We start from the raw sequence: 23,546 nt of genomic DNA on the forward strand, positions 1-23,546 counted from the left end.
ATCTATGCCCGCATTCCCAAAAAAATGGATTATGGATGTTTGTCTTTGTTTAGAGTGTTAGTTACAAGCTGTTATGGACAATGGTCAGGAAAAGGGCTAAACAGAGGAGATTAGATTCAGAGTTCTTGTTTTGAAAAAGCAGCAGGGAGGAGGAAGTGCTGTGGGACAATGGTGTTGTACCCTGCAGAGATTTGTCACTTGCATTGGTTTAATAAAACACTGACTGGCCAGTAGTCAGGCAGGAAAACCAGACAGGAGAATTCTGGGAAGAGGAAAGGCTCAGTCTGCAGTTGTAACCCAGACAAAGAGGAAGCAAGATGAGAATGCCTCACTGATAAAAGGTACCAAGCCACATGGCTAACAGAGACAAGAATTATGGGTTAATGTATGATGTAAGAGTTAATAGGAGCCTGAGCTAATAGGCCAACCAGTTTATGATTAATGTAAGCCTCTGTGTGTATCTTTGGGACTGAACGGCTGCAGGACTGGGTAGAACAGAAACCTCTGTCAACAGGGACCCTCTGGAAAGGTAGATGATAGTACAGATATCCCCATGTAAGAAACTGACAACCCTAAGTCAATGCTGAAAGCAACAAAAATTTAGCTGTAAATCAAAAGACTGAATTCTTTGGTGGATGCTCTGAGGAAGTTATGACTTGTTCCTCAGATCCTCTAACTACTGATTATGGATGAAAACAACTTTTTTGTTTTTGCTTTTGTTTGTTTATTTGCTTGTTTTCTTGCAACAGAGTATCTTTTATGTAGATATCATGTAGACCTGGCTGGTCTGGAACTCAGGTATGTGTCACTACTCCAGGGTTCTGCCTACTTTCACTGGTACTAACTCTTCCTAAAGATTTACTGGTATGTGACGGTCCCATGAAGAAGGAAAAAAGCCTGTGAACATGCATGACTGTCCCCAAAAGATAGAACTGACCACATAGTCCAAGTCCTCTGGATCTCTACCCTGCACTTTGAACTATGACTCCCATTATCAGCTTCTTAGAGATTTAATATATTTAATTGGAAAAGTCATTTTAACAGTAAAAGGCTAAAATGAAACAAACAGTATGGTTCTAAAACTAAACAGTAATCTATGCTGATTATTTTTGTCAATTTCACACAAATCTAAACATATCAAGGAGGGAATATCACCTGAGGAACTACCTCCATCAGATTGACCAGCAGTTAAATCTATGGAACGTCTTTCTTATTGTGATGAATATGTGAGGGTTCAGCACACTGGAGGCAGTGCCACCCCTGGACAAGTGGTCCTCCCTTGTATAAGAAAGCAAGCATGGAGAACCACAGAAACAAGCCAGCAGGCAATGTTCCTCCGTGGTCTCTGCTTCAGTTCCTGCCTCCAAGTTCCTGCCTTGAGTTCTTGCCCTGACTTCCCTTCATGATGGACTGTAACCTGCAAGCTGAAATAGAGCTTTCCCTCGCCAAGTTGATTTTGGACACTGTGTCTGATCTGTCTGATGGAGAGCAAGCTAGGGCAAATACTCACGCTTGGATGAGGCTAGACAGGTCCGTTAGGCCTCCAACCCCAGCAGCAGGTCCCCCGATGGCATTTGTCATCATTCCTGACATTCTAGGATAATAAGAGACATACACGGAGATTAGCATACATTCTTCACAGGATGGAGAAGCCAGACAAGTATATCAGCGCCATAGAAGGGGTTGGATCAAGTGTTTAAGTGGACCTTAAGTACTAAGTAACAGGAATTCAGTGCATTCTTATCAATTGTGAGAAGATCTGCTTGGATTAGGAGCCTGGCAACAAGAAGGCAAAGGCATGAGGAGCTGTTATACTCACAGCTGTTGAACTTGAGGGTTCTGCATTAAGCTTGCAGCCTGTAATTGAAAAACAGTATTGCCCATTAAAATATGGCAGTAATGCTGAGGGATGTTACAAAGATTTTGTAAAGATACAGGAATAAACCCAGTGATGCACACCCTAACATTTGGGGGGTGTTCTAGTATGCTATGCAAAGTGAATGGGAAGGTACAAGAGAAAAGATTCTGTAGAAAGTGGTCCCCGCAGCCGGGCGGTGGTGGCGCACGCCTTTAATCCCAGCACTCGGGAGGCAGAGGCAGGTGGATCTCTGTGAGTTCGAGGCCAGCCTGGTCTACAAGAGCTAGTTCCAGGACAGGCTCTAAAAAAGCTGCAGAGAAACCCTGTCTCGAAAAACCAAAAAAAGAAAAAAAAAAAGAAAAGAAAGTGGTCCCCGCTAGGGGTGTGAGATTGCAGACAATAAAAAAATACAGTTGATGGAGAGCATTGCCATGACTGATCAGATCAACGTAACAAAAGGGAAAAAGAGAAACTTTGAAACTATAAAGACCTTGTGCTTGTTTTTGTTTGTTGTTGTTTTCTTTTTTGTTTTTTTTTTAAAGATTTATTTATTTATTATGTATACAACATTGGGCCTCGATGTATGCCCGCACGCCAGAGGAGGGCACCAGATCTCAGTACAGATGGTTGCGAGCCACCATGTGGTTGCTGGAAATTGAACTCAGGACCTCTGGAAGAGCAGCCGGTGCTCTTAACCTCTGAGCCATCTCTCCAGCCCCCAGGTTTCTCTGTGTAGCTCTGGCTGTCCTTGAACTCGCTCTGTAGTTCAGGCTGGCCTCGAATTTGGGGTTAAAGGTGTATGCCACCATTGCAAGGCCAAGATTGTGTACTTCTTTTTTTTTTGAAGATTTATTTATTTATTATGTATACAGTGTTTTGTCTGATGTATCTCTGTAGGCCAGAAGAGGGCACCAGATATCATTACGGATGATTGTGAACTACCATGTGGGTGCTGGAATTGAACTCAGGACCTCTGAAAGACCAGTCAGGGCTCTTAACCGCTGAGCCATCTCTCAGCCTGAGATTGTGTACTCGTAAGAAGGATGACGCCAATGAGCTGGATGTGACTGACCATGCTATGGAGACCAGAACAGCCCTCTGTAGTGGTCCGGAGATGAAGGAAGGCCTCCATACTTCCATCACAGAGCAACAATGGCAGGCCAACCAATCCTCAAATCTCCATTTTAATCAACAATCAACCTGGTCCTTTGCTATTAATTTTCTTTATAATTTTCATCCGTTTCTATTACCTTCCTTTATTTGACAGTACTGAGGACTGAATCCAGAGCTTCTAGAACACTAAACATGCCTAACACTGAACTACATTCTCAGCCCTGACTTTACTTCTGTGTTTATGTGTTTATGTATTAGAGCAGTAGTGGGAATCAAGCCTTCGAGAATGTTATCCAAGTGCTCTGCTACAGAGGTTCACTCACAACCCGACCTTGGCCCCCTTTTAAGAGTCAAAATGTGTTTCTAACCCTGCAAGCTCCTACATGGTATTGTCGTACCTCATTTTGGAATGTAGCAGCTTAGAGACTAAATTTAATCTCAATTTTAATAATAATAATTTAATAATAATAATTTTCATATTATGTTACAGTAACATAACCTGAGAATATAACTTGCTTATGATTTGGAAATGAGTAAGCCAGGTTCTAGAACATCACAAGACTTAAAAGGGGACGTGTGTTTCCCAGCAAGTAGGTAAGAAGGCCAACTGAATTGATAGAGGACTATGTCTTTCGGTTGAACTAAGGATTTAATGATTATAAAACACATTTATCTGAACAAAGATGAATAAGAGCTATTCCTGTTCCAGAAGTACAGTCAATGATGGAGTACTTATGGCTTTGTATTGAAACAGGGTCTTTCCATGTTGCCAAGGTAGGCCTCAAATTCCTGTGTAGGCAAGGATGACCTAAACCTCTCCATCTTCCTTCATCGGGCTTCCAAAACAGGCACTACAGACATCCACTTCTATCCAGGCAGCAGAATGTTTCCATACAAAGTATGCAGTCATTCAAGGGGCACTATAGACCCAGGTGACATCCTAAACCCACTAAGTACTGGACTGAATTATAATTGTTTTTCAAAGATCCCTAAGTTACTTTGTTGATTTGAAGAACAGAGGGCAAATCTAGGGATGTTGCTTAGCTGCCTAGGACGCATGAAGTCCTGGGTTCAGCTTCCAGCATTGCATAAACTGAATTTAGTAGTGCACACTGTAATCCCAGCATGCATAAGGCAGAAAGATCAAAAACTCAAGGTCACCTTCAGCTTCATACCAAGTTTGAAGACAGCCTGGGCTACATGAGAGGCTGTTTTTAAAAACATAAACAAACGCTTAGGACAGAAAACAAGGTCAACAATACCAAGGGGCAAGCTTGGGTAATTGCTATAATCAAAATCTTCGGATATCAATTAATAGACATCTCTTCCTAGGACCAGTTTTATATGACATTGGGGGCTTTAAATTATATCTATCTATCCATCCATTCATCTATCTATCTATCTATCTATCTATCTATTATCTATCTATCTAGAGAGAGTGGTGTGGTGTGCATTTGGTATATATGCACATTACTTGTGCCACCACGCTTGCGTGGAGGTCAAAAGGCAACTTGTGAGAGTCAGTCCTTTCATTCCACCACATGAACTGTGGGAACTGAACTTGAATCACCAGCTTGTGCAGCACACATTGTTACCTTCAGGGCCATCTCACCAGCCCAAGACAATGGTTTTTAACCTTTCATATATTTGAAAATTGGCAATCTAGTGAAAAAATATGAGTTTTGACTTATAAAGTACACAGATTCACACAAACATTGACTTATATTCCAGTTTAAGAAAGATATGGGCTTTCTAAAAACCAAGCTCACTTCCCTCCAAGCAAGGCAGACAGGTGAAGAACCTCTATCTTTGCCTCTGCCATAAACACCTGCCACTTACCAAAACTCCTCTATTTGTTTCTAAAAAATTTTAGAGCCTGCACTGCCAGCCTCCTTGAGAGACTGAGGCAGGAAAATCACTTGAGCCTAAGGGCTTTGGGTCAGTGCCAGCAACTACTGAAAGATTCCATCTCCTGAAAAAGTATGGCAGAAACGGTTTGCAAATATATAGTGGACAGCAGCCAGTAGATCAAAAAGAATGTATACTCACCATGGTGATGAACGCCGGGTTATTTATCAAGCTAGCCATGTCAAAGCTCAAGCCAGATCCTGTCTGTAAAAAGAGTTATATCTGAGATTCATTCCAGCCACGATGATGCCAATCAATCGTGAGTGACAGATCTATTCCACAGACTTTACAGTGACAACTTACAGGACTAGCCACCTCTCTTAACTTCTGTTCTGCTATTTTCAGATTTGACTTATAGGAATCATTTTCAGGATCAAGATCCAGTGCCTTCTGGTAGCTTGTAACTGCCTCTTCAAACTTATTCATGGCAGTGAGGGCCAGCCTTGGGAAACAGAGCAGAATGACAAATGCTTTAGTATTCAATTCTAACCCCGATTACTCTGAATCCTCATTATATAATGGTTCTGAGAGACGGCAGTAAAATTCTCCCAACTCCAAGATCTTATAAGCCTGAATGGTCTCCTTTCAGTTTGTGTCTCACACGGATCATCAACCTGAAGCTCAGAAATGAAACATACTATTTTTTAAGACCAATATGTATTGTAAATAAAGTAATTGGCTTTATGAATTTCTAGGCTGAGCTAAACAAAGATTTGTGCGAGCAATCTTGTGATCATGTAAATCCACGATGCTGACATCATGTCTAAGGACTCTAATAAACCAGCTTTGTCAAACCATCTGACCCTATGACAACACTGCCACCGGCAGCTCTCTGGAACACGTGCAGCCCACGGGCCTCAGTGGGGGGCACATCTGCCTCTAAACACTGCACTTCAGAGCACCCCACATTCTTCCCTCCTAAAGGATCTTGAACAAAAATAAATAGTAGCCAACCTTGAAGGATCCTCGGCGCCATTTCCGATTAATCATCAACAAGTATTGAGAGCCTACTATGTACCAGGTACTATTTTAAGTCCTGAGCATTCTACAATTTTTTAAAAAGTTCCTAATTTTAAGAAACTCCCCTTCCACCTAAGGAGCACCGGCAACAAGCATGCATACAGAATAGGTACTATTAAAGAGAATGACAGCAGAGTTTGCTCACAAATGGCCACACCCTGAAGACATGTATGACAGAAAGTAATCATAGGGAACTTGGGAGAAGACTATCTACCCAGATGCAGCGGTAAACACGGAAGCCCTAAGAAAGATGTGGGTGTCGTATGCTTAAAGTACGGAACAAAGGCACACGAGGATGGAACAGAAGAAACGAGGTGGAGAGATTCCCTGGCTATGTTGGTTATATGGGACCCTTTATGATTCAGACTTTTAAACTGTATTCACAAAGGAATGATTTGTAATGTTTGAGTTATGCTTTTAGGGTTTGGTGGGCAGGTCTGAGACAGGGTCTTACGTAGCCCAGGCTGGCCTCAACGTTGCTAGGTAGCCAAGGATGATCTTGAACTCATGATCCTCTTGCTTCTTCCTCCAAAGTGCTGGGCTTGTAGGCATGCAGCACCAAATCCAGTTTATACAATGTTGGGGCTCAAATCCAGGGCTACCTGAATACTAGGTAAATGGTCTCTCTACTTAGATACTTAACTTTTTGGGCTATGCTTTAAAAGGCTTACTTTGGCTTCTCTGCAGAGGATTAACATTGGTGAGGTATAGAATTAAGGCATAAATGCCAGTTGGGAGGTTACTAAAGTAGACTAGGTCAGAGGTGGCAGTTTGGGCTAGGCCTATAAGCAAGCTAGACAAAAACTGAGTCCAAGCTACACAGGAAGATGAGACCAGAACAGAAGTGCCCGGAGATGAGATAGACGGAAAACAATCCGGCTTCTGACCTAAGCACTGGGTAGACAAGCGCCGGGGAAAGATTTAAGAAGCGTTCTGTTTGAAACACACGCAATTTAAAACATCTTATAAATACTCAAACACGGAGATAAAAAATTAATGGAATCTATGAGTATGGAGTTCAGGCAGAACTTAAGAGATCCAATGGCACATATAGCCAATTCTCACTCACAGAAATTAAATCCTATAAAGTCTCCATAAACACAAAACTAACAAATACTAAACAGTGGTGTCCGGGGAAAATACATGGCTAGGGACCTATGAGCCTGTTTTGTGCTTTTTTTATGGTGCAAGCTATGAAGCGAGCTTCTTCATGGAGGTTTGTGGCTTTCTCCAACAACTTTCTCCAGTCAGTGATGAAACAGCCTCTGCTGACCTCATCCTCAAAGGGAGTCACTTTCTCCATTCTATTGCATTTATTTATCTCATTCTCGCATTCAGCATCGAGCCTCCACAACAGCATGGATGATGTGACTTGGAAATACTCTGGGCATCTCTGAGCACTTACCCCATCCTTCCGTAGGCCTTGCTGTATTTTGAATCAATCGCTATTGCTTTCTCACAGTCCTTTATTGCATCTGTGTAGTGACTTAATTTGCTTTGGGCAGCGGCTCTAAGAGGGGAAAAACATTAGAATCAGGCAGCTCCCAAGGCACCGGTCCAGCTTTTCAGGCATGAAACTGTGTAGTTCTTGCCCCAATTTTTACATCACTCTTCATAAATTTCTAAGTCAAACTGTCTAATTATACAACAATTTTAAAACAGCCTAAGACATCAGAAAAAAGATGTAAGCTCCCTTTTCCCCTTCGCTTTACAGAGAAGACAAATGTGTGGGGCCCACAACCCATCTACTATTTATTGCCTCTAAGTCTGCCTGAAATGCAAACTGAAAACACCAGGGCATCTGGACCACCAGAGAGGCAGAAAGAGAGGGCAGTTACGACACCTTAGTCACTTTAATAGAAAAGTTAAAACATACCAAAATTCTCCAACCCATTCACACTTTCTCCCGTCCATCCACTACTGACACAGACTAATCTTTGTTTCTTTCAGACTCTCGAACGTTCTCATAATTTCCCTCAGCAGACCTCAGAATCTACTTCAGCAGAAGGCTGAAGAGGCCAACTCTAGAAAATCAGCATCTGCCTAGGTAAGCATCTGAGTAACTATGACCTGTCGATAATAATGTGAAGTAGGGAGAGTTTGCTCAGATGGGAAATGGGGAGAAGGAAGAGGAGAAGACCTAAGATTCATCCTCAGAGGCCAACAAGGAGTATCAGGAGCCAAGAAAGAGTCACATGAGGGCCAGGGCAGGGGACTGCACCTTAGGTTCTCACAACCCTCCAAGGGCATGCTATGTCCCGCTACTCCAAACACTGTACCAAAACCTGACAGCCCTTCTAATAGTAAAAGCAGGAGGTCCTTTTGGGGGAAAAATAGTTATAAACCCAGAGATTAACTTAGATCCCTTCATGTTCTTGGGTCTACAAACAAAAGTCCTCAACAAACATCATCCATTCCCCCTTTTGCTAAGCTCGCCCACGACCTGAGAAGCATCCTTGCTGCTTTTATTCTTCTCTTACACGCATATTTGCTGTCTAAATGGCCCAAACCTTTTGTTTGTTTAACTACCCAGTCAACCTTCTGTCTTCCTTGAAACTAATCAGCAGTGATTTCATTCGGAACTTCTTAGACTCTAGTAACACACATGAAAACAGCAAAATTGATAAAAAAAAAAAAACTTGCATGTGTGTGTGTGCGCGTGCGTGCGTGTGCACGTGTACCTATGTGTGTTAGTGTGTAGCAGTTAGACACCTCCAAGTGTCAGTTCCCCACTTTCCACCTTGAGACAGGGTCTCCTCCAGCTTCATAAAGCAGGGTAGTTGGCTCTGAGCTTCTGGAGAGTCTCCTGCCTCTCTCTCCCATCCCCAGGGGCATACTGGGAATTCAGATGCTAGCACTACATGGTTCTGGGATCTGAACTCGGGTGCTTGGGTTTGGCAGACCTGCACTAACATCACCAGTCCTGTGAAGCCAGCATTTTTACCCACTGAGACAGCTCCCTAGCCATGACTAAAACACCATGCTCCTCACTGGCCTCATGAGAAGATGTGGCCACACAAAAGGACATGGAAGAAGGAAACTTGCTTTTTCCTCACTCTCGCTGGCAAGTTCATCTACCCTGTCCCTGAGCCATTCCTTTGCTGGTGTAAGAACCCACTTCTCTGGAATTCCAACACAGACTGAGAATGGACGACTCTTCGATGACTTCCCTGGGACTCCAGCACCAGATTGGGACTGCTAAGAAATCCAGTCTCGCAAACTGAACAACTACTAGGTTCTTGGATTTTCTGTCAGGAGACTGCCATTGTTGGACTACTCAGACTACAGCCTGTAAACCACTAATAAATCACAAACACACACACACGCATGCACACACAGAGGGATTTTTTTCCCATTCTATCAGTTCTGTTCCTTTAGAGAAACCTGACTCACACAACCACTATCGTATTCCGTCCGCATTGAATGTCCAAAGTAAATGACCAAATGTCAGCTACCCATGAACAGTGTTCTATAAAACCAACCCTTCGGGGAGGCAACTGAAAGTAACACTGATAATCCTGGACATTTGAAACTGGGAAAACATATCTTCTAAAATTTCTGTAAGAAATAATCGTATTTAGTGTAGATTAGCTCTGATAGCCATTTTGGAAATCAGCTTCACAACTAATATGCATATTAATGACCGACATACATATATAATCCAGAAAGTAGATTTTTGAAAGAACAAAAGACTTGTACTTTCGCCAGACATGGTGGTATATGCCTTTAACCCCAGTGCTCGTGAGACAGATTTCTCTGAGTTCAAGAACATCGTGATTCACATACCAAGTTCTAGGGTTACACAGTGAGGCTCTGCCTCAAAGGCAAAAACAAACTAAAATAAAATAAAATGAAAGAAAAGGAAAAGAAAATCCCCTTGCTTTTGCTCAGTTTGGCCTTCTAACCTATAATACATCCATAACTGAAACTCTGTGCCGTTACAGTAAGGATGGGGTGACAGGCCTCCTCAGAGAAACTCCATTTCTGACCACCACAGGAAACTCACACACACTGGGGGAGCGCAGTCCACATCTACTAGTGTATTTCATTCACCCAGAGCTTACATTGCTTGAAGACAATCAATGCAGACAGCGAACCAGTGTCTGAAATCCTGCCAACTCAATAGCCAAGCTGATAATTGCAAAGCTACTACACAGAATCTCTTTGAGAATTGACACTTCCTGAGAAGTACCAAGGTGAAAGATAAAACTTAATTGTGTGCCTGGCTCCGGTTGTCGACGAAGCACTCCACCTGCAGCTTCCACGAGCCTCCTGCTCACCCTTGTATAACCGCTCCATTCTTCCCCTAATGGAACATCTCTAACTCAGCCGACACAGTATCAAACCCAGATCTTTGCACATGTTATAGGCAAGTGTTCTACCGCAAAGCTAGTGCATCTTTGACCTGCAGGTACACAGACACTTTCTAAGAAAGATGGCTAGCAATAGTGAAATACTATTCTTGCTCTCAACAGTGCCAGAGGCCAGTAGGGGAGGGAGAAGAGAAAGGCAAAAAAAATGGCAGCAATACACACTTGTCATCCCAGGACTCGGGAGATAGAGGTAAGAGGATCAGAAATTCAGGGCCAGCTTCAGTGAGTTTAAGGCTAGTCTGAGCTATAAAAGACCTTGTCGCAAAACAACAAAAACAAAAAGAAGAAGGAGGAGGAGGGAGGAAAGAAAGAGAGAGAAAAAAGAAAGAAAAAGAGAGAGGGAGGGAGGGAGGGAGGGAGGGAGGGAGGGAGGGAGGGAGGGAGGGAGGGGAAAAATCTTTTTTTTTTCTTCTTTGTGTTGTTGTTTTGTTTACACTTTGGTTTTCAGCTCTCATTTTGAGACGCTGTCTTGTTACATAGTCAGGTTGGTCTTGAACTCTCCTTCTTCAGGCCTGAACCTCTCTAGGCTGGGATTACAAGTATATGTTACCATGCCTCTTGGAAAAGGTGGCTTCAAGTCTACCTTTCTGTCAACCATTCTTCATACAGCTTTACTGAGGCCCTTAATAAAAGTTTAGTACTTATTTAAAAAAATTAAGATACCATCTTTTTTCTCAATTAAAAAACTGTGTGAGGAGCCAGACATTGTACTTGGGCATGAACCCACGCCCCTGCACATGGTAGGCAAGCACTCTACCACTTGGCTACATCTTCAGCCTATTCCACCACTTTAGCCTTGTTTTAAAACTTAAGGAAGGCCTGTTGGGCAGTGGTGGTGCACACACTCCCAGCACTTGGGAGGCAGAGGCAGGTGGATCCCTGGGAGTTTGAGGCCAGCCTGGTCTACAAGAGCTAGTTCCAGGACAGGCTCCAAAGCTACAGAGTAAACCTTGTCTCAAAAAAAAAAAAAAACTTAAGGCCTACGGGGAAATGGAGCAAGACTGAAGATTCTCTGAACATGGTCCTCCCATCCTTCTCCCATCCTGACAATAAGGAACAAAGACAGGAGGTCCCAACTCAGGAGAGAATGTGGGAACAAAGGTGACTGTGGTTCGATCGTTTCTATTGTGTTTGTGTGCATTGTGTGCAAGTGTGTGTCTATGTTTGTGGGCACACACATGCCACAGGACATGCCTGGAGCTCAGAGGACAACTTTTGGGAGTGGTTCTCTCCTACAATGGGCATTGTGAGGACTGAACTCAGGTCATCAGGCTTGTTGGCAAGCACCTTTACATGATGACATCTGGACAGTCCTGTGCTTCAGTCCTGAAAGCTGTAGGTCACAGACAGTAAGCAAAGGTGAAAGTGGATTTGTGCTGCTCAGAGGCCTGGAAAGAAAGCGAAACCAGGATGCATTTGAGTCTCCCATGGATGAAGCTGAACATGTCAACATCTGCACTGTATGACACTGGGTCTGAGCTCTGCTTCTGCTGTTCTGTTCCTGGGGCAGGAAGGTGACCTTCACTACAACAGTGTAGGCATGCAGCATGCTTGCAGACACCTTCCTTTTCCTCACCTTCAGAACAACAGCATGACTATCACTCGTGTTCCGTGTCTATAGAAAATAAGGCAGAAAAACTCAAATCTACCACACATTTCCTCAACCAACCATAATCAAGTTATAACAAAACCTATTCTTATAACTAAAAGAAGCTTCTGACCATTTTACTTGCTATGTTTTTAGTTTTGAAAGGGTCATTTAGTTGATTTAGAATGTGGTTTTTTTTAAGATTTATTTTTATTTTTATGTACATTGGTGTTTTGTCTACAACCGATGTCTGAGAGTTCCAGATCCTTTGGGATTAGAATTACAGACAGTTGGGGCTGGAGAGATGGCTCAGCGGTTAAGAGCATTGCCTGCTCTTCCAAAGGTCCTGAGTTCAATTCCCAGCAACCACATGGTGGCTCACAACCATCTGTAGTGAGGTCTGGTGCCCTCTTCTGGCCTTCAGGCATACACACAGACAGAATATTGTATACATAATAAATAAATATTTAAAAAAAAAGAATTACAGACAGTTGTGAGCTGCAAGTGGGTTCTGGGAATTGAACCCAGGTCCTCTGGAAGGGCAGTCACTGTTCTTAACCTCTGATCCATCATCTCCATGATGGAGGAGTGTCTATGTGTTACTTTAATTATTAATAAAGATACTGCCTTGGCCCTTTAAGAGAACAGAAAATTAGGTAGGCGGAGTAGACAGAACAGGCAGTGGGGAGACGCTTCAGGCAGTTGCCATATGCAGTCACCATGCTTCTCCTCTCCGAGATGGACGCAGGTTAAGATCTCTCCTGGTAAGCCACACCTCGTGGTGCTACGCGGATTACTAAATATGGGTTAAAGGAAGATGTGAGAATTAACCAGTAAGAGGCTACAGATAATGGGCCAGGCAGTGTTTAAAAGAATACAGTTTCCGTGAAATTATTTTGGGTAAAGCTAGCCGGGTGGCAGGACACAGCCCCGCCGCTCCTTCTACATCTCCAGCCTGAGTTTGGTTTTGTTTTGGAGAAGGTCTCACTATATAACTCAGGCTGACGTCAAACCTGCTATGTAGAGCAGGTGGCCTCACCCTGAAGACAGCCTTGTCTCAGTCTCTGTCGTGAGATTATAGGTGTATGCCACCTGTTACACTGTTATTTACTTATTTAGAGACAAGATCTCACAATGTATCCCTAGCTGTCCTGAAACTTACTATGTAGGCCAGGCTGGCCTGGTACCCACAGAGATCTGCCTGCCTCTACCTCCTGGGTGCTGGGATTAAAGGCAGCCGCCATCATGCCTAGCAACAACATATTTTGAAAGAAATATTTGAAGTCTAGGTCTAGCTAGGCTCTTTGTATATATTACCACCCCTAACAGGGCTAGTATCGTGTTTATTTTACAACCTTGTCTTGGAAGAAAGAAAGTAGGAAGAAAGGGATAGAGGAAGAGAGGGAAGGAGGGAGGAGGGAAGAAATGAGGGAGGAAAGGAGGAAGGAAGGAAATAATTATTACAATGAATGAGTGAGTGCTCAAAGATCAGACAGCAAGTGAGCAGTAGAACTGAGATTGACTGACCAAGTATCTCAGTGGATTGACTTTAGAAATCGGCCAGAAAAATATAGGAAACCAAAATGCAAAACCACAGGCCTCTATTCCCATCCTTCTCCGAGTTAAGGCGACCAGATGGTGATACTAGCCATCTTTGTCACAATGGCCTGATGATTCTGAATTTTATTTGCATGTGCAGACACACAGGGAGGCCAGAAGACAAGGCGCCATCCACCTTCCTTTTTGAGATACGGTCTCTCACTGGTCTGGAGCTCACCAAGCAGCCTGTGCTGACTTGTCAAGCAAGCCCCTGGGTTCTACCTAGCTCTGGTTCCAGCGTTGAGATTACAAAGAAGCACCATGACACCTGGAGTTTTAAAAATGTGGGTTCTGGTGACCAAACTCACGTCCTCAAGGTTGCGTAGCAGGCATTTTCCCAACTGAGCCTTCGCCCCAGCCCCCATTCTGCTCTCCAGCCTGAAATGTCTTCCATTTTCCTGTCTATCCAAAGTCTACGCGTTTCCAAATCACTGCCAACCCCGACCTCCTCACCCAAGTGCATTTCCCTATCAGTTCCTTTCTCTGTCTGGTATCTTTTATTCCATTTACTGCCTTCAGTGGTTCAACCCTCTAGCCTGGCAGCAAGAGCCTACAAGAGAAAGAGTAACAGACCCAGCACTGACAGACAGAAGAAAGGTAAACACCATGTGTTTTCAGAAACAAAAGACAAACTGTAGAGTGCCCACATGCAATCACTTGTTTCATGGGCACAGGTGTTGACGCGGCAATCCATTTGCTTCTGTATCACTGGAAACGTCTGGCGTTTCTTCAGGAGCTCTCTGTTTATCAGGGAAAACTGGGTGAGTTCCTGGGAGGGACACTGCTGCTGCAGTTCATAAGAGATACACCCCGATCCCTGCTCTTTGAGGTACAAAATCTGCATCCAGCATGCTAAATCTATATAGGTGTTACATTTGTGATAAGTGCTAGACGCTCAAGGGGAAAAAAAGTAAAAAAAAAAAAGGCTTTCAAAGGATTCACGGGCTGGAGAGATGACTCAGTCATTGAAGGGTAGGCTGCCCACCAAAAAAAGAAGGACTCGTGTCTTCTCTAGATCTGAAGTGAGCCTAACAATCAATAGTATCCCTCAAAGCCAAACCAGAAGGTAAACGTCAGGGTCGTACTTCTCCACAAGGTAAAGTGTAGTTCATCCCAGTGCACTCGGTGGGCGGGGAGCATTTGAACTAGCAGTAAACTGTGAAACACGGTATGGAGAACAAGGTCCCTACCTGGGAGTCTGCGCCTCCAATTCTATACAGCCAGGTGGCTAAGAAAAATGGCAGCGGTAAGGTGGCAAGGTTACAGCAGCCTGTAACCCAAAAATCCTCCAAATTACCTTGAAGCTTTTACCCAGCATTTGTGTTAAGTAGGCAAATAAACCTTTCTAATTGTTTAATATTCAACAGCATGTCCTATGACTGAACTCCTCAGGGGAAAGAGCCTATTTAAATTCAAAAGAGAAGTGTATTCATTAATTTCAGTTTAATAGTAATTAAAAGCAAGAATAGATATTTCCAAAAATCTTTAACCCAGTTACAGCAGACATACGAATATTAGTGAATTCTAATCTCATAAAAAATGAATTATTTACTTAGGCTCACATTTTTCAAAGCAAGTATGTGGCTTACCGTACTCTATAATCAAGCAATTTTACAGCAATATTTGTATCTTGTCATAATATCTCATGCTACTCTGAAATTTATTTTCAAGGTTTCATCTACTGAATTAAATTAAAACATTATGTATATTTATCTGGTTACAAAGACTGTGATTCAAATATCAAAACGTAGCTTGGGAGAATTCCTCTACCTCAACTTACTTTGGGGTTTTCTGTTTTTCTGAGATAGACGTAGAATGATTTGTTTATTTTTTGTTTTTTATGTGCATGTAAAAAAATAAAATGGAGGTCTCCGGTATGGCTCATTGAGTTTTTATGGATCCAACACTTTCATACATAACTATAAGTTAAAAACAAAAGCAGAAGTTCTCTTCCTTTTCTTTTTTGACACAGGGTTAAACTGTGCAGTCCAGGCTGGACTCAAACTTACAATATTTCTGTCTCAGCCTTCCTGAGCACTGGGATTACAGGAGTGTACAAAACTGTGCTCAAAGTGTGCACTCAAAAGTGACTCCATTACTACTTGGTAGAGAGGCTCATCAATCTTTTGTACAAACAATGCTAGCCTTCTTTTAAGCATTAAAAACCAAACTGAGGGTTGGAGAAATGGAACAGAGGTTAAGAGCAGTGGCTGCCCTTCCAAAGTCCTGAGTTCAATTCCCAGCACCCACATGGTGGCTCACAACCATTTGTAGTGTGATCTGATGCTCTCTTCTGGTGTGCAAGAGAGCAGAGCGCTAACATACATAAAACACACAAATATATAAATTTTAAAAGCAAAACTACCAAAGAAATGACATAAGCAATAATTCTAAACCTATATCTCCCTAAAATAATTTTGGTGCTTTTTGGTTTGGTTTTTTGAAACGGGGTCTCACTATGTATATCTGGGCTGATCTGGAATTCATTGTGTAGACTAGGATGGTCTCCAGCTCACAGAGATCAGTACATCCTGAGTACTGATGTCCTATTTTTTTCTTTTTGTTTTTTACTTTATTTTTGTTTTAGCAGATGTTTATGGTGTTCAAAAATTAAAGTCAGAAAAATCCTTGAAATGTATAATCCAAAGGCAAAGTGGGCATTTACAAGAAGCCATCATTTGGAGCCTGTGCCAATGACGACTCTGCAATAAAAGTTGCAGTCTCCCTCTTTCCCAGTTATTTCCAATGAATAACCCAGGTGTGGCAGAAAACACTTACAAACTGAACACTGAGTGGTAGCAACAGGCAAATCATGGGTGAGCTGGCCAACCAATGTAACAATATCTCTGAGCTTTAGATTCAGTGAGAGACTCTCAAAATAGGTTAGGGGGCAATAGAGGAAAATACCCAAAATTATCTCTGAGTTCCACACATGAGTACATGTGCACACAAGCACAGGCACACTGACACACACTGTTGTGGATTGAAAGAAAATGGCTCCCAAAAGGAGTGGCACTATTGGGGATGTGGCCTTGTTGGAGGAAGTGTACCACTGTGGGAGCAGGCTTGGAGGTCTCTTTTGTTCAAGTTTTCCTCAGTGTGACTATCAGTCAACTTCCTGTTGTCTGCAAGATATAGCACTCTCAGATCCAGCACCACATCTGCCTGCATGTGCCATGCTCCCCTTCATGATCTTAATGGACTGAACCTCTGAAACAGTAAGCAAGCCACCCTAAGTAAATGTTTTCTTTACAAGAATTGTTGTGGTTATAGTGTCTCTTCATAGCAATAAAAATCTGAACTAAGACACACACACATACATACAAATAAAAATTTAAAAACATTAAAAACTTAGATGGCTCAGCACAGAAGAGCAACTGTGCAACCACTGAACCTGAATACAATCACAGGAACCACATGGGAAGGAGAGGACAAGCTCCCGGAAGCTGGCCTTTGACCTCAACGTTCATGTGTGCACCCTTACTCTCTCATACATATACATATTACCCACACACAATAATAATTAAAACAATAAGAAAGTTTAAAAGAACCCTAACCACACATAATCAACGTCTTTAAAAAAAAATGCCCTGCCTGACTACCCAGTAAATATAAAATGCAATAATTTATATGAAAACATTATTAAAATAGTGATAATTAATAATTATGAAACCTAATTTTCATAAAGAACATGAAAAAAGAGACATATCCCTAGGGCAGGGAACAAAAGAAGTTAGGATACTTTTTCAGTTAGTTTCAATTTTTTAAAAGTTCGGAACTGGTAAAACAAACAAATGTATTTTTATGAATAAATCTAAGGTCCAGAAAGAAAATGAGAAGCACAGATGTTCACTGAATCTAGATGACACTAAAAAAAAAAAAAAAAAAAGGAAACAACCTTAGAGCCCACAGTAGGTAAAAGGTTAAATAAAAGATACATTCTATCCAGTCATTCAAATAGGACACTAAATGCTGGCTTGCTAGCCCCAGTTATAGGCGCTGGAAATACAAAAAAGGTAACAATGACAGTTTACATAATGCTTGTGAAGAATTTCAAAGACTTAGGATGCATTAGGACATGCAGTTGATACAGTCCTTGCCCAATATGCACAAAATCCTGCTCAATCCAGCAGCACATAAATGGGGTGCGGAAGATTTATTCCAGAATTCCGGAAGTTGAGGCAGGAGGACCAGGGTTTAAAGCTATCATCAGCTACACAGGAAGTGCTAGATAATCTGAGCTGCATGAGAACCCATCTCAAAAAAAAGAGACATAACTACTGCATGTCCAGTGAACAGCAGAATCTCAAATTGACTGCATTCCTCTAAATCAAAATATTTTAAAAGAAAATTAAGTCTGGTGGCCTCTGAATGAAGCTAAATGGCTTTATATTTTTTCTCCTTCAGCTTATATTTCTGTACTTTCAAATTCTTCTAAACAAACATGTTTGACATCTGCCTTTCAGGGCTGTGAATCCCAGTGTTACCTGTTGCAGTAATAAACCGCATTATTGGGATCCAGCTCTATGGCCTGTGTGTAGCAATCCACCGCGGCAGTGTAATTTTCCTCTTTCATGTGGTTATTGCCTGCAATCAGATCAATGAGAGGTATGGTAAGCACAAAGTATCAAAAAGCGTAGTCTGACAGATAACGTTTCAACCATAGACACTACAGTAGCATGAAGGGCACACGCGGTGGTTTTCACTCACGCTGGGGTCGATTTTATCTCATATCGTAGAGCAACTGTTCATGGTGTCACGGTGTTTAGATCATTTAGGCAACATGAAGTCATGGAAATGGATGCTTGCATAACTTACAAAAACGAGTTGGTGGGAAGAAAGGCAACCATCATGACTAAGTCATGGCTATGTGTTCTTTCCTTCTTCATCTTCTTCATTCTGCTCCTCTTTAGAGCTGGCTGCATATTCCTTTCTCCCTAGCCACCATGTCTAGCTGGACCCGACCTTCTCCTCTCCCCTTCACACACACACACACACACACACACACACACACACACACACACCCCTCTGGGCAGCCATGCTTGGAAGGCTGCTGAGAGTAAGCTGGTGTAAGCAATTGTGCGAATATGTCTTTAGAGGATAATATCCTTTTTAAAGGGGATAAAATCATTTTAAAGAGATTGTAGGAGATTAATTTTTAGAGAGGATTTCAAATGCCACGCTAGCCTACTGAGTACTGATTTTTTTCGGGAAGAGCGATTGCACATACAGTTGGCAGTAATTTAACTGGTAAAAGACGACATCTCCTGTGATTATCTCTGCTGCGCCACATGAAGGGGTGTAGCATCCAGTGTGTTGGTAAGAACCACTGCTTAAAACTGCAAACTCCACACTGGGGATGAAGGACCTATGTCTCAGACCCTCTATGGTTCCCCAGTTTTCTGCTCATGATGGTGTTCTCTTCATTAAGCCGGTTTTAACAGGAAAGTGGGGTTAGCTAAGCCTGCAGCCAGCAGGAGCTGGAAGAGCTAAGGAAAAGCAAAAGTTGCTGTATCTGAGTAACTGCTAATGGGTAAAAAAGGTTAATAATTGATTTGGCTGTAAAATCTTTGAATGTTATAAACAGAGTGAAGGAGCAACTCATACAATGAATGGCTCAAGGAATTTGTTTTTGATAAACTAATTTGAGGCAGTTTTCTACAAAAGTTATTAATATAAAGAACTTTTTGTTCTGTTTTGTTTTAGTTTGTTTGTTTTTAGATACGGTTTCTCTTTGCAGCCCTGGCTATCCTGGAACTTGCTCTATAGACCAGGCTGGCCTCGAATTCACAGCGATCCGTCTGTCTCTGCCTCCTGAGTGTTGGGATTAAAGGCGTGCACCACTACTGCCTGCCATGAACATTTTAAGAAATCTCAGAGGGTAACAAAACTTTTATGGTTAAGAAACAGTTAACCACACTGGCCCAGAGAATTTAAATTGATTTCCTTGTCAAAGACTTTCTTCCCTTTCTTCCTCTTGGTTGAGACTTTTGCTGTTGCTGTTGGACCTCTGTGCCTTGGGGTGGCATTCTGCCATCATCAGCATTAAAACTTTGCTGGGTTTTTTCTGTGAACCACCTGCAATGTGTAGGAGCTATAACGTGTATATAGACATTACAAATATATGCAAGTACTATGACGTAAGTTAAAGATTAGGAAGCTTCCATCTGTAAGAGAGTCGGTATGAAAATTCAGGATTCAAAGAAATCTGCAGACAGACAGAACAATAAAGCACTGGTCTGGCACTTCATAGTTTTGTGATGTTCTCCTTCACTCTCACAGCCCCATCGTGAGATAGCAGCTGCAAGCCCTTCCTGCTTCCTTCTGCTCTTCCAGAGCACATGAAACATCTGAGAGCCAGGCTCTAGGAGGGAACACTACCAGTCTAGAATGATCCTATGCTTGGCAGCTTCCCATGACCATTTATTCTCACACAAGTCACAAAACCTAGACAGAACAGCTCTCATTTTGAGTTGGCCTCTGGCATGTCTGATAGATGACCTATCTCAGAGAAAACAAAGACCAGAAAGCTTTTGTTAAAGGTGAAGCCAGCCTCTCCATCTGCTGTGCTCGAGTCTCATGCTACCAGGCCTCCCTCTAGCCACATCTTTCTAAAACACTCATTACATCCAACAAAACCAAACAAAAACCTCCACGGGGATTACCATTTCCCAAGACTGCTGTACAGAGCAAGCAGCATGAGGGACAAAAATAACAGTTTGCTATGTACTGAGCACTAACACTGGAGCTAAACCAGCTGCCACAATAAAATGGTAGTAGGGGCTACACTGCATTACTGCCGTGTTCGCACAGGGCAAAACCCGAGTGGGAGAAAAACAAAGCGGCTCCAATTAGAAAGTATTACATCAAAAAACGTATTTGTATCTGGATTGCTGAAATATAAAAGCTTTGGGAAATACAACTCAAGTGGCAGTGAGTGTTGGGTGTTGCTTTTATTTTGTGTATAAATTATGAGGTCATAGTATTTTAAGATTTCATGGCCTTCTGATAATACCATTTTTAGAGGAAATAAGCTTAAACAGACACTAATCCACTTGTTCAAAGAACAGAATTTTATAATGTAACCCGAAAATGACAAAAACATTGAAGGACAAGGACGTAACCAAATATACTAGTTAATAAACACATATACTAGTTAATAAATATACTAGTTAATAAACAAATATACTAGTTAATAAACAAAACAAATGCCATGTGCAAGCATGAGTATATTTCAGAAATCTTTTTAAAAACATTAAGTATATGAAAGTTAAAAATCACCCATAAAATTAATTACCTCTTTTTGATTAAAAATAAAGAAGAACTTGAGTCAAATAGCAAATGCAGTTGGAGGTAAATAGCCCATAAGGTATTTGTTGGGCAAAGCTTACGAGAGTTTGGCTAGTCTTGATTGCCCTGGTGTTGACAAGGCGTTCTTTGTCACCAGGCCTCTTACCCATCACATTCACATCTGCTCCACAAGGGCCACAGGGGTTACGACAGTGCCGTCCTGACAGCGCAAACCACAACGCTATCCCCTCAGAGCTGCTGTCTCCAGAGTGGCAGAAAGTACGTCTGCAGGCAGTATTTACCTTCATCCTTCAACTGATCGGCCTTCCCCACATCTTCAGGCACCGAGTTTGAAAGGGGCACCATGTCATTCTGAAACGAAATCAAAATGTGCTTCTTTTTCACTATACAAGAAGTCATCCGAAAAATGCCAGACACGAGCATGACCACTGGGCAACACGGCCGGAGGCTGCTTTTGCCCCTTTCACTTTACTTTGAGGTAGGGTCCTTCACACCAAGATGCCTAGGCCATCCCTGAGCCCACTTGATACCCCAGATGAGCACCAAACCTGTGATCTCCTGCCTTTACGTCAGAATTACAGGTCCAGCTTTCATCCCCACCCTACCCCGCCAAATGCTTTTCCCATAGCCAGAAATTCCATTTCACGAACAAATTGTGGAATTGATATACAAAGAATAGGAACAGAAGTAGAAACTTCTGGAATAGAGTGTTTTTTATCCTAAGACATGTAATGTATCTTCCTACTGTTTACCAATAAAAGGACATCTATAATGTGATTATTTAAAGACATTTAAAAAAATGTGCACATGGGGCTAGAGAGATGGCTCAGAGGTTAAGAGCATTGCCTGCTCTTCCAAAGGTCCTGAGTTCGATTCCCAGCAACCACATGGTGGCTCACAACCATCTCTAATGGGGTCTGGTGCCCTCTTCTGGCGTGCAGGCATACACACAGACAGAATATTGTATACATAATAAATAAATAAATAAATATTAAAAAATGTGCACATGCACAGATTCACACACTAAGACTGGGAAGGTATATGCCAAAAGTTAACAGTATTAATATTTGGAAATAAACATTTCAGTCTCTTCCTTATATGTCTCCGGTTTGGTCAATGTTTTAAACAATAGTCAAATAGTAAATAATAGGTAAGATGAGCAACAATATGAAATTCTGCACCAGCACCTCCTCAAACCTGTCGGGCATAAATCAAAGGTTTCTAAAAGCAAACAGAACATTCAGGCCTACTATGACAATGGAAACTTTTGTATTTTTGAATTTATGGAAGACATTTTAAAAATTACATCATTTTTAACTTCACTCTAAAGTTAAAAATAAGTCTACAATATTGAAAAAATAATTTGTAGCTTTTATGCCAACAAACTACATTTAAAATACAAGGTAACCCTTTGGACTGAAGTTTCAAGGAAAATGATAAATTGAACATGGAAATGTTCTTTGCTAATTAGAGACGAATACTCACAAGTACAAAATCACTGAGAAAGAATTTGACTTTCATCTTTAAAAAAAAGAAGAGAAAAGGGCAGTGGTAGCACATGCTTTTGATCTGAGTACTGGGGGGCAGAGGCAGGCAGATCTCTAAGTTTGAGGCCAACCAGGTCTACAGAGTGAGTTCCAGGACAGCCATGGCTAAACAGAAAAAACAAACAAACAAACAACAAAAACCAACAACAACACCAAAAAAAAAAAAAAACCAAAACACCAAACAGGACTGGAGAGATGACTCAGAGGTTAAGAGCACAGCTGCTCCTCCAAAGGTCCTGAGCAACTACATGCTGGCTCACAACTACACAGTGGCTCACAACTACACGGTGGCTCACAACTACACGGTGGTTCACAACTACACAGGGGCTCACAACTACACGGGGGCTCACAACCATCTGTAATGAGATCCGAGGCCCTCTAGCATCCAGACACACATGCAGACAGAGCACTCATACCCAAAAAGATACACAAATATATAAAACTTAAAAACACCCAACAAACAAAAACCCTTCTCTATGAAACATAAAATATTAAATTAAAAAGACACAGAGCTGGGTGGAGGTGGTGAACACCTTTAATTCCAGTACTTGGGAGGCAGAGGCAGGCAGATCTCTGAGTACGAAGCCAACCTGGTCTACAGTTTCAGGACAGCTAGGGCTGTTGTTACACAGAGAAACCCTGTCTCGAAAAACAAAACAAAACAGAAAAGATAGATGATAGATAGATAGATAGATAGATAGATAGATAATAGATAGATAGATAGATAGATAGACAGATGATAGACAGACAGACAGAAAAAAAGGTGTAGAAACAAAGTTAAGCATTCAAGAGTAGTCACTGCTTAACTATGATTCCAAGACACCGTGCTTATTGCTCTACCAAACCTGCTTCTAGCCTTCCATTCCACAACTCCCAACAAACATATGCAGTTTATTAATTTAAAAAATGAATCATTTGGGTCAGAAAAAATTGCATAATGAAAATTGATTATAATTTATTTACTTTTCCAACTCCTTAACTTTTAAAAATAAAATCACAGTTTTACGCTGAAATTTAAATGTGTTGGCAACTGTTAGATACTTTAAATAAAAGGAACGAGTCCATTTTGTATATGTATAAACTGAACTAGGAAACAGGAAGAAAAAAAGCAAAATTGTAAAATTAAAGTGAATAATACCTCATTCAACCACATTTGATGAGACAAACTCTTTCATCACAATGATGTCAATGCTAATCACAATGATGTCAGTGCTAATCACAATGATGTC

General features: G+C 41.7%; 1 protein-coding gene across 2 annotated transcripts in view; it reads right to left on the reverse strand.

Moving 5' to 3' along the window:
• The window catches only part of Sgtb (small glutamine rich tetratricopeptide repeat co-chaperone beta), a 40,162-nt gene that overhangs the window by 6,705 nt on the left and 9,911 nt on the right, over window positions 1–23,546 (reverse strand). For both annotated transcript variants that reach the window (XM_038323336.1, XM_038323335.2), the window contains exons 4-10: window positions 21,052–21,121; window positions 17,947–18,046; window positions 7,305–7,409; window positions 5,183–5,321; window positions 5,021–5,083; window positions 1,820–1,857; window positions 1,511–1,594 (exon numbers count right to left, since the gene is read on the reverse strand). In XM_038323336.1, coding sequence (XP_038179264.1) covers window positions 1,511–1,594; window positions 1,820–1,857; window positions 5,021–5,083; window positions 5,183–5,321; window positions 7,305–7,409; window positions 17,947–18,046; window positions 21,052–21,121 — 599 coding nt within the window. The remainder of the gene's footprint in view (window positions 1–1,510; window positions 1,595–1,819; window positions 1,858–5,020; window positions 5,084–5,182; window positions 5,322–7,304; window positions 7,410–17,946; window positions 18,047–21,051; window positions 21,122–23,546) is intronic.

The sequence above is a fragment of the Arvicola amphibius genome, chromosome 3 (genome assembly GCF_903992535.2).
Source record: "Arvicola amphibius chromosome 3, mArvAmp1.2, whole genome shotgun sequence".
Taxonomy (NCBI): Eukaryota; Metazoa; Chordata; class Mammalia; order Rodentia; family Cricetidae; genus Arvicola; species Arvicola amphibius.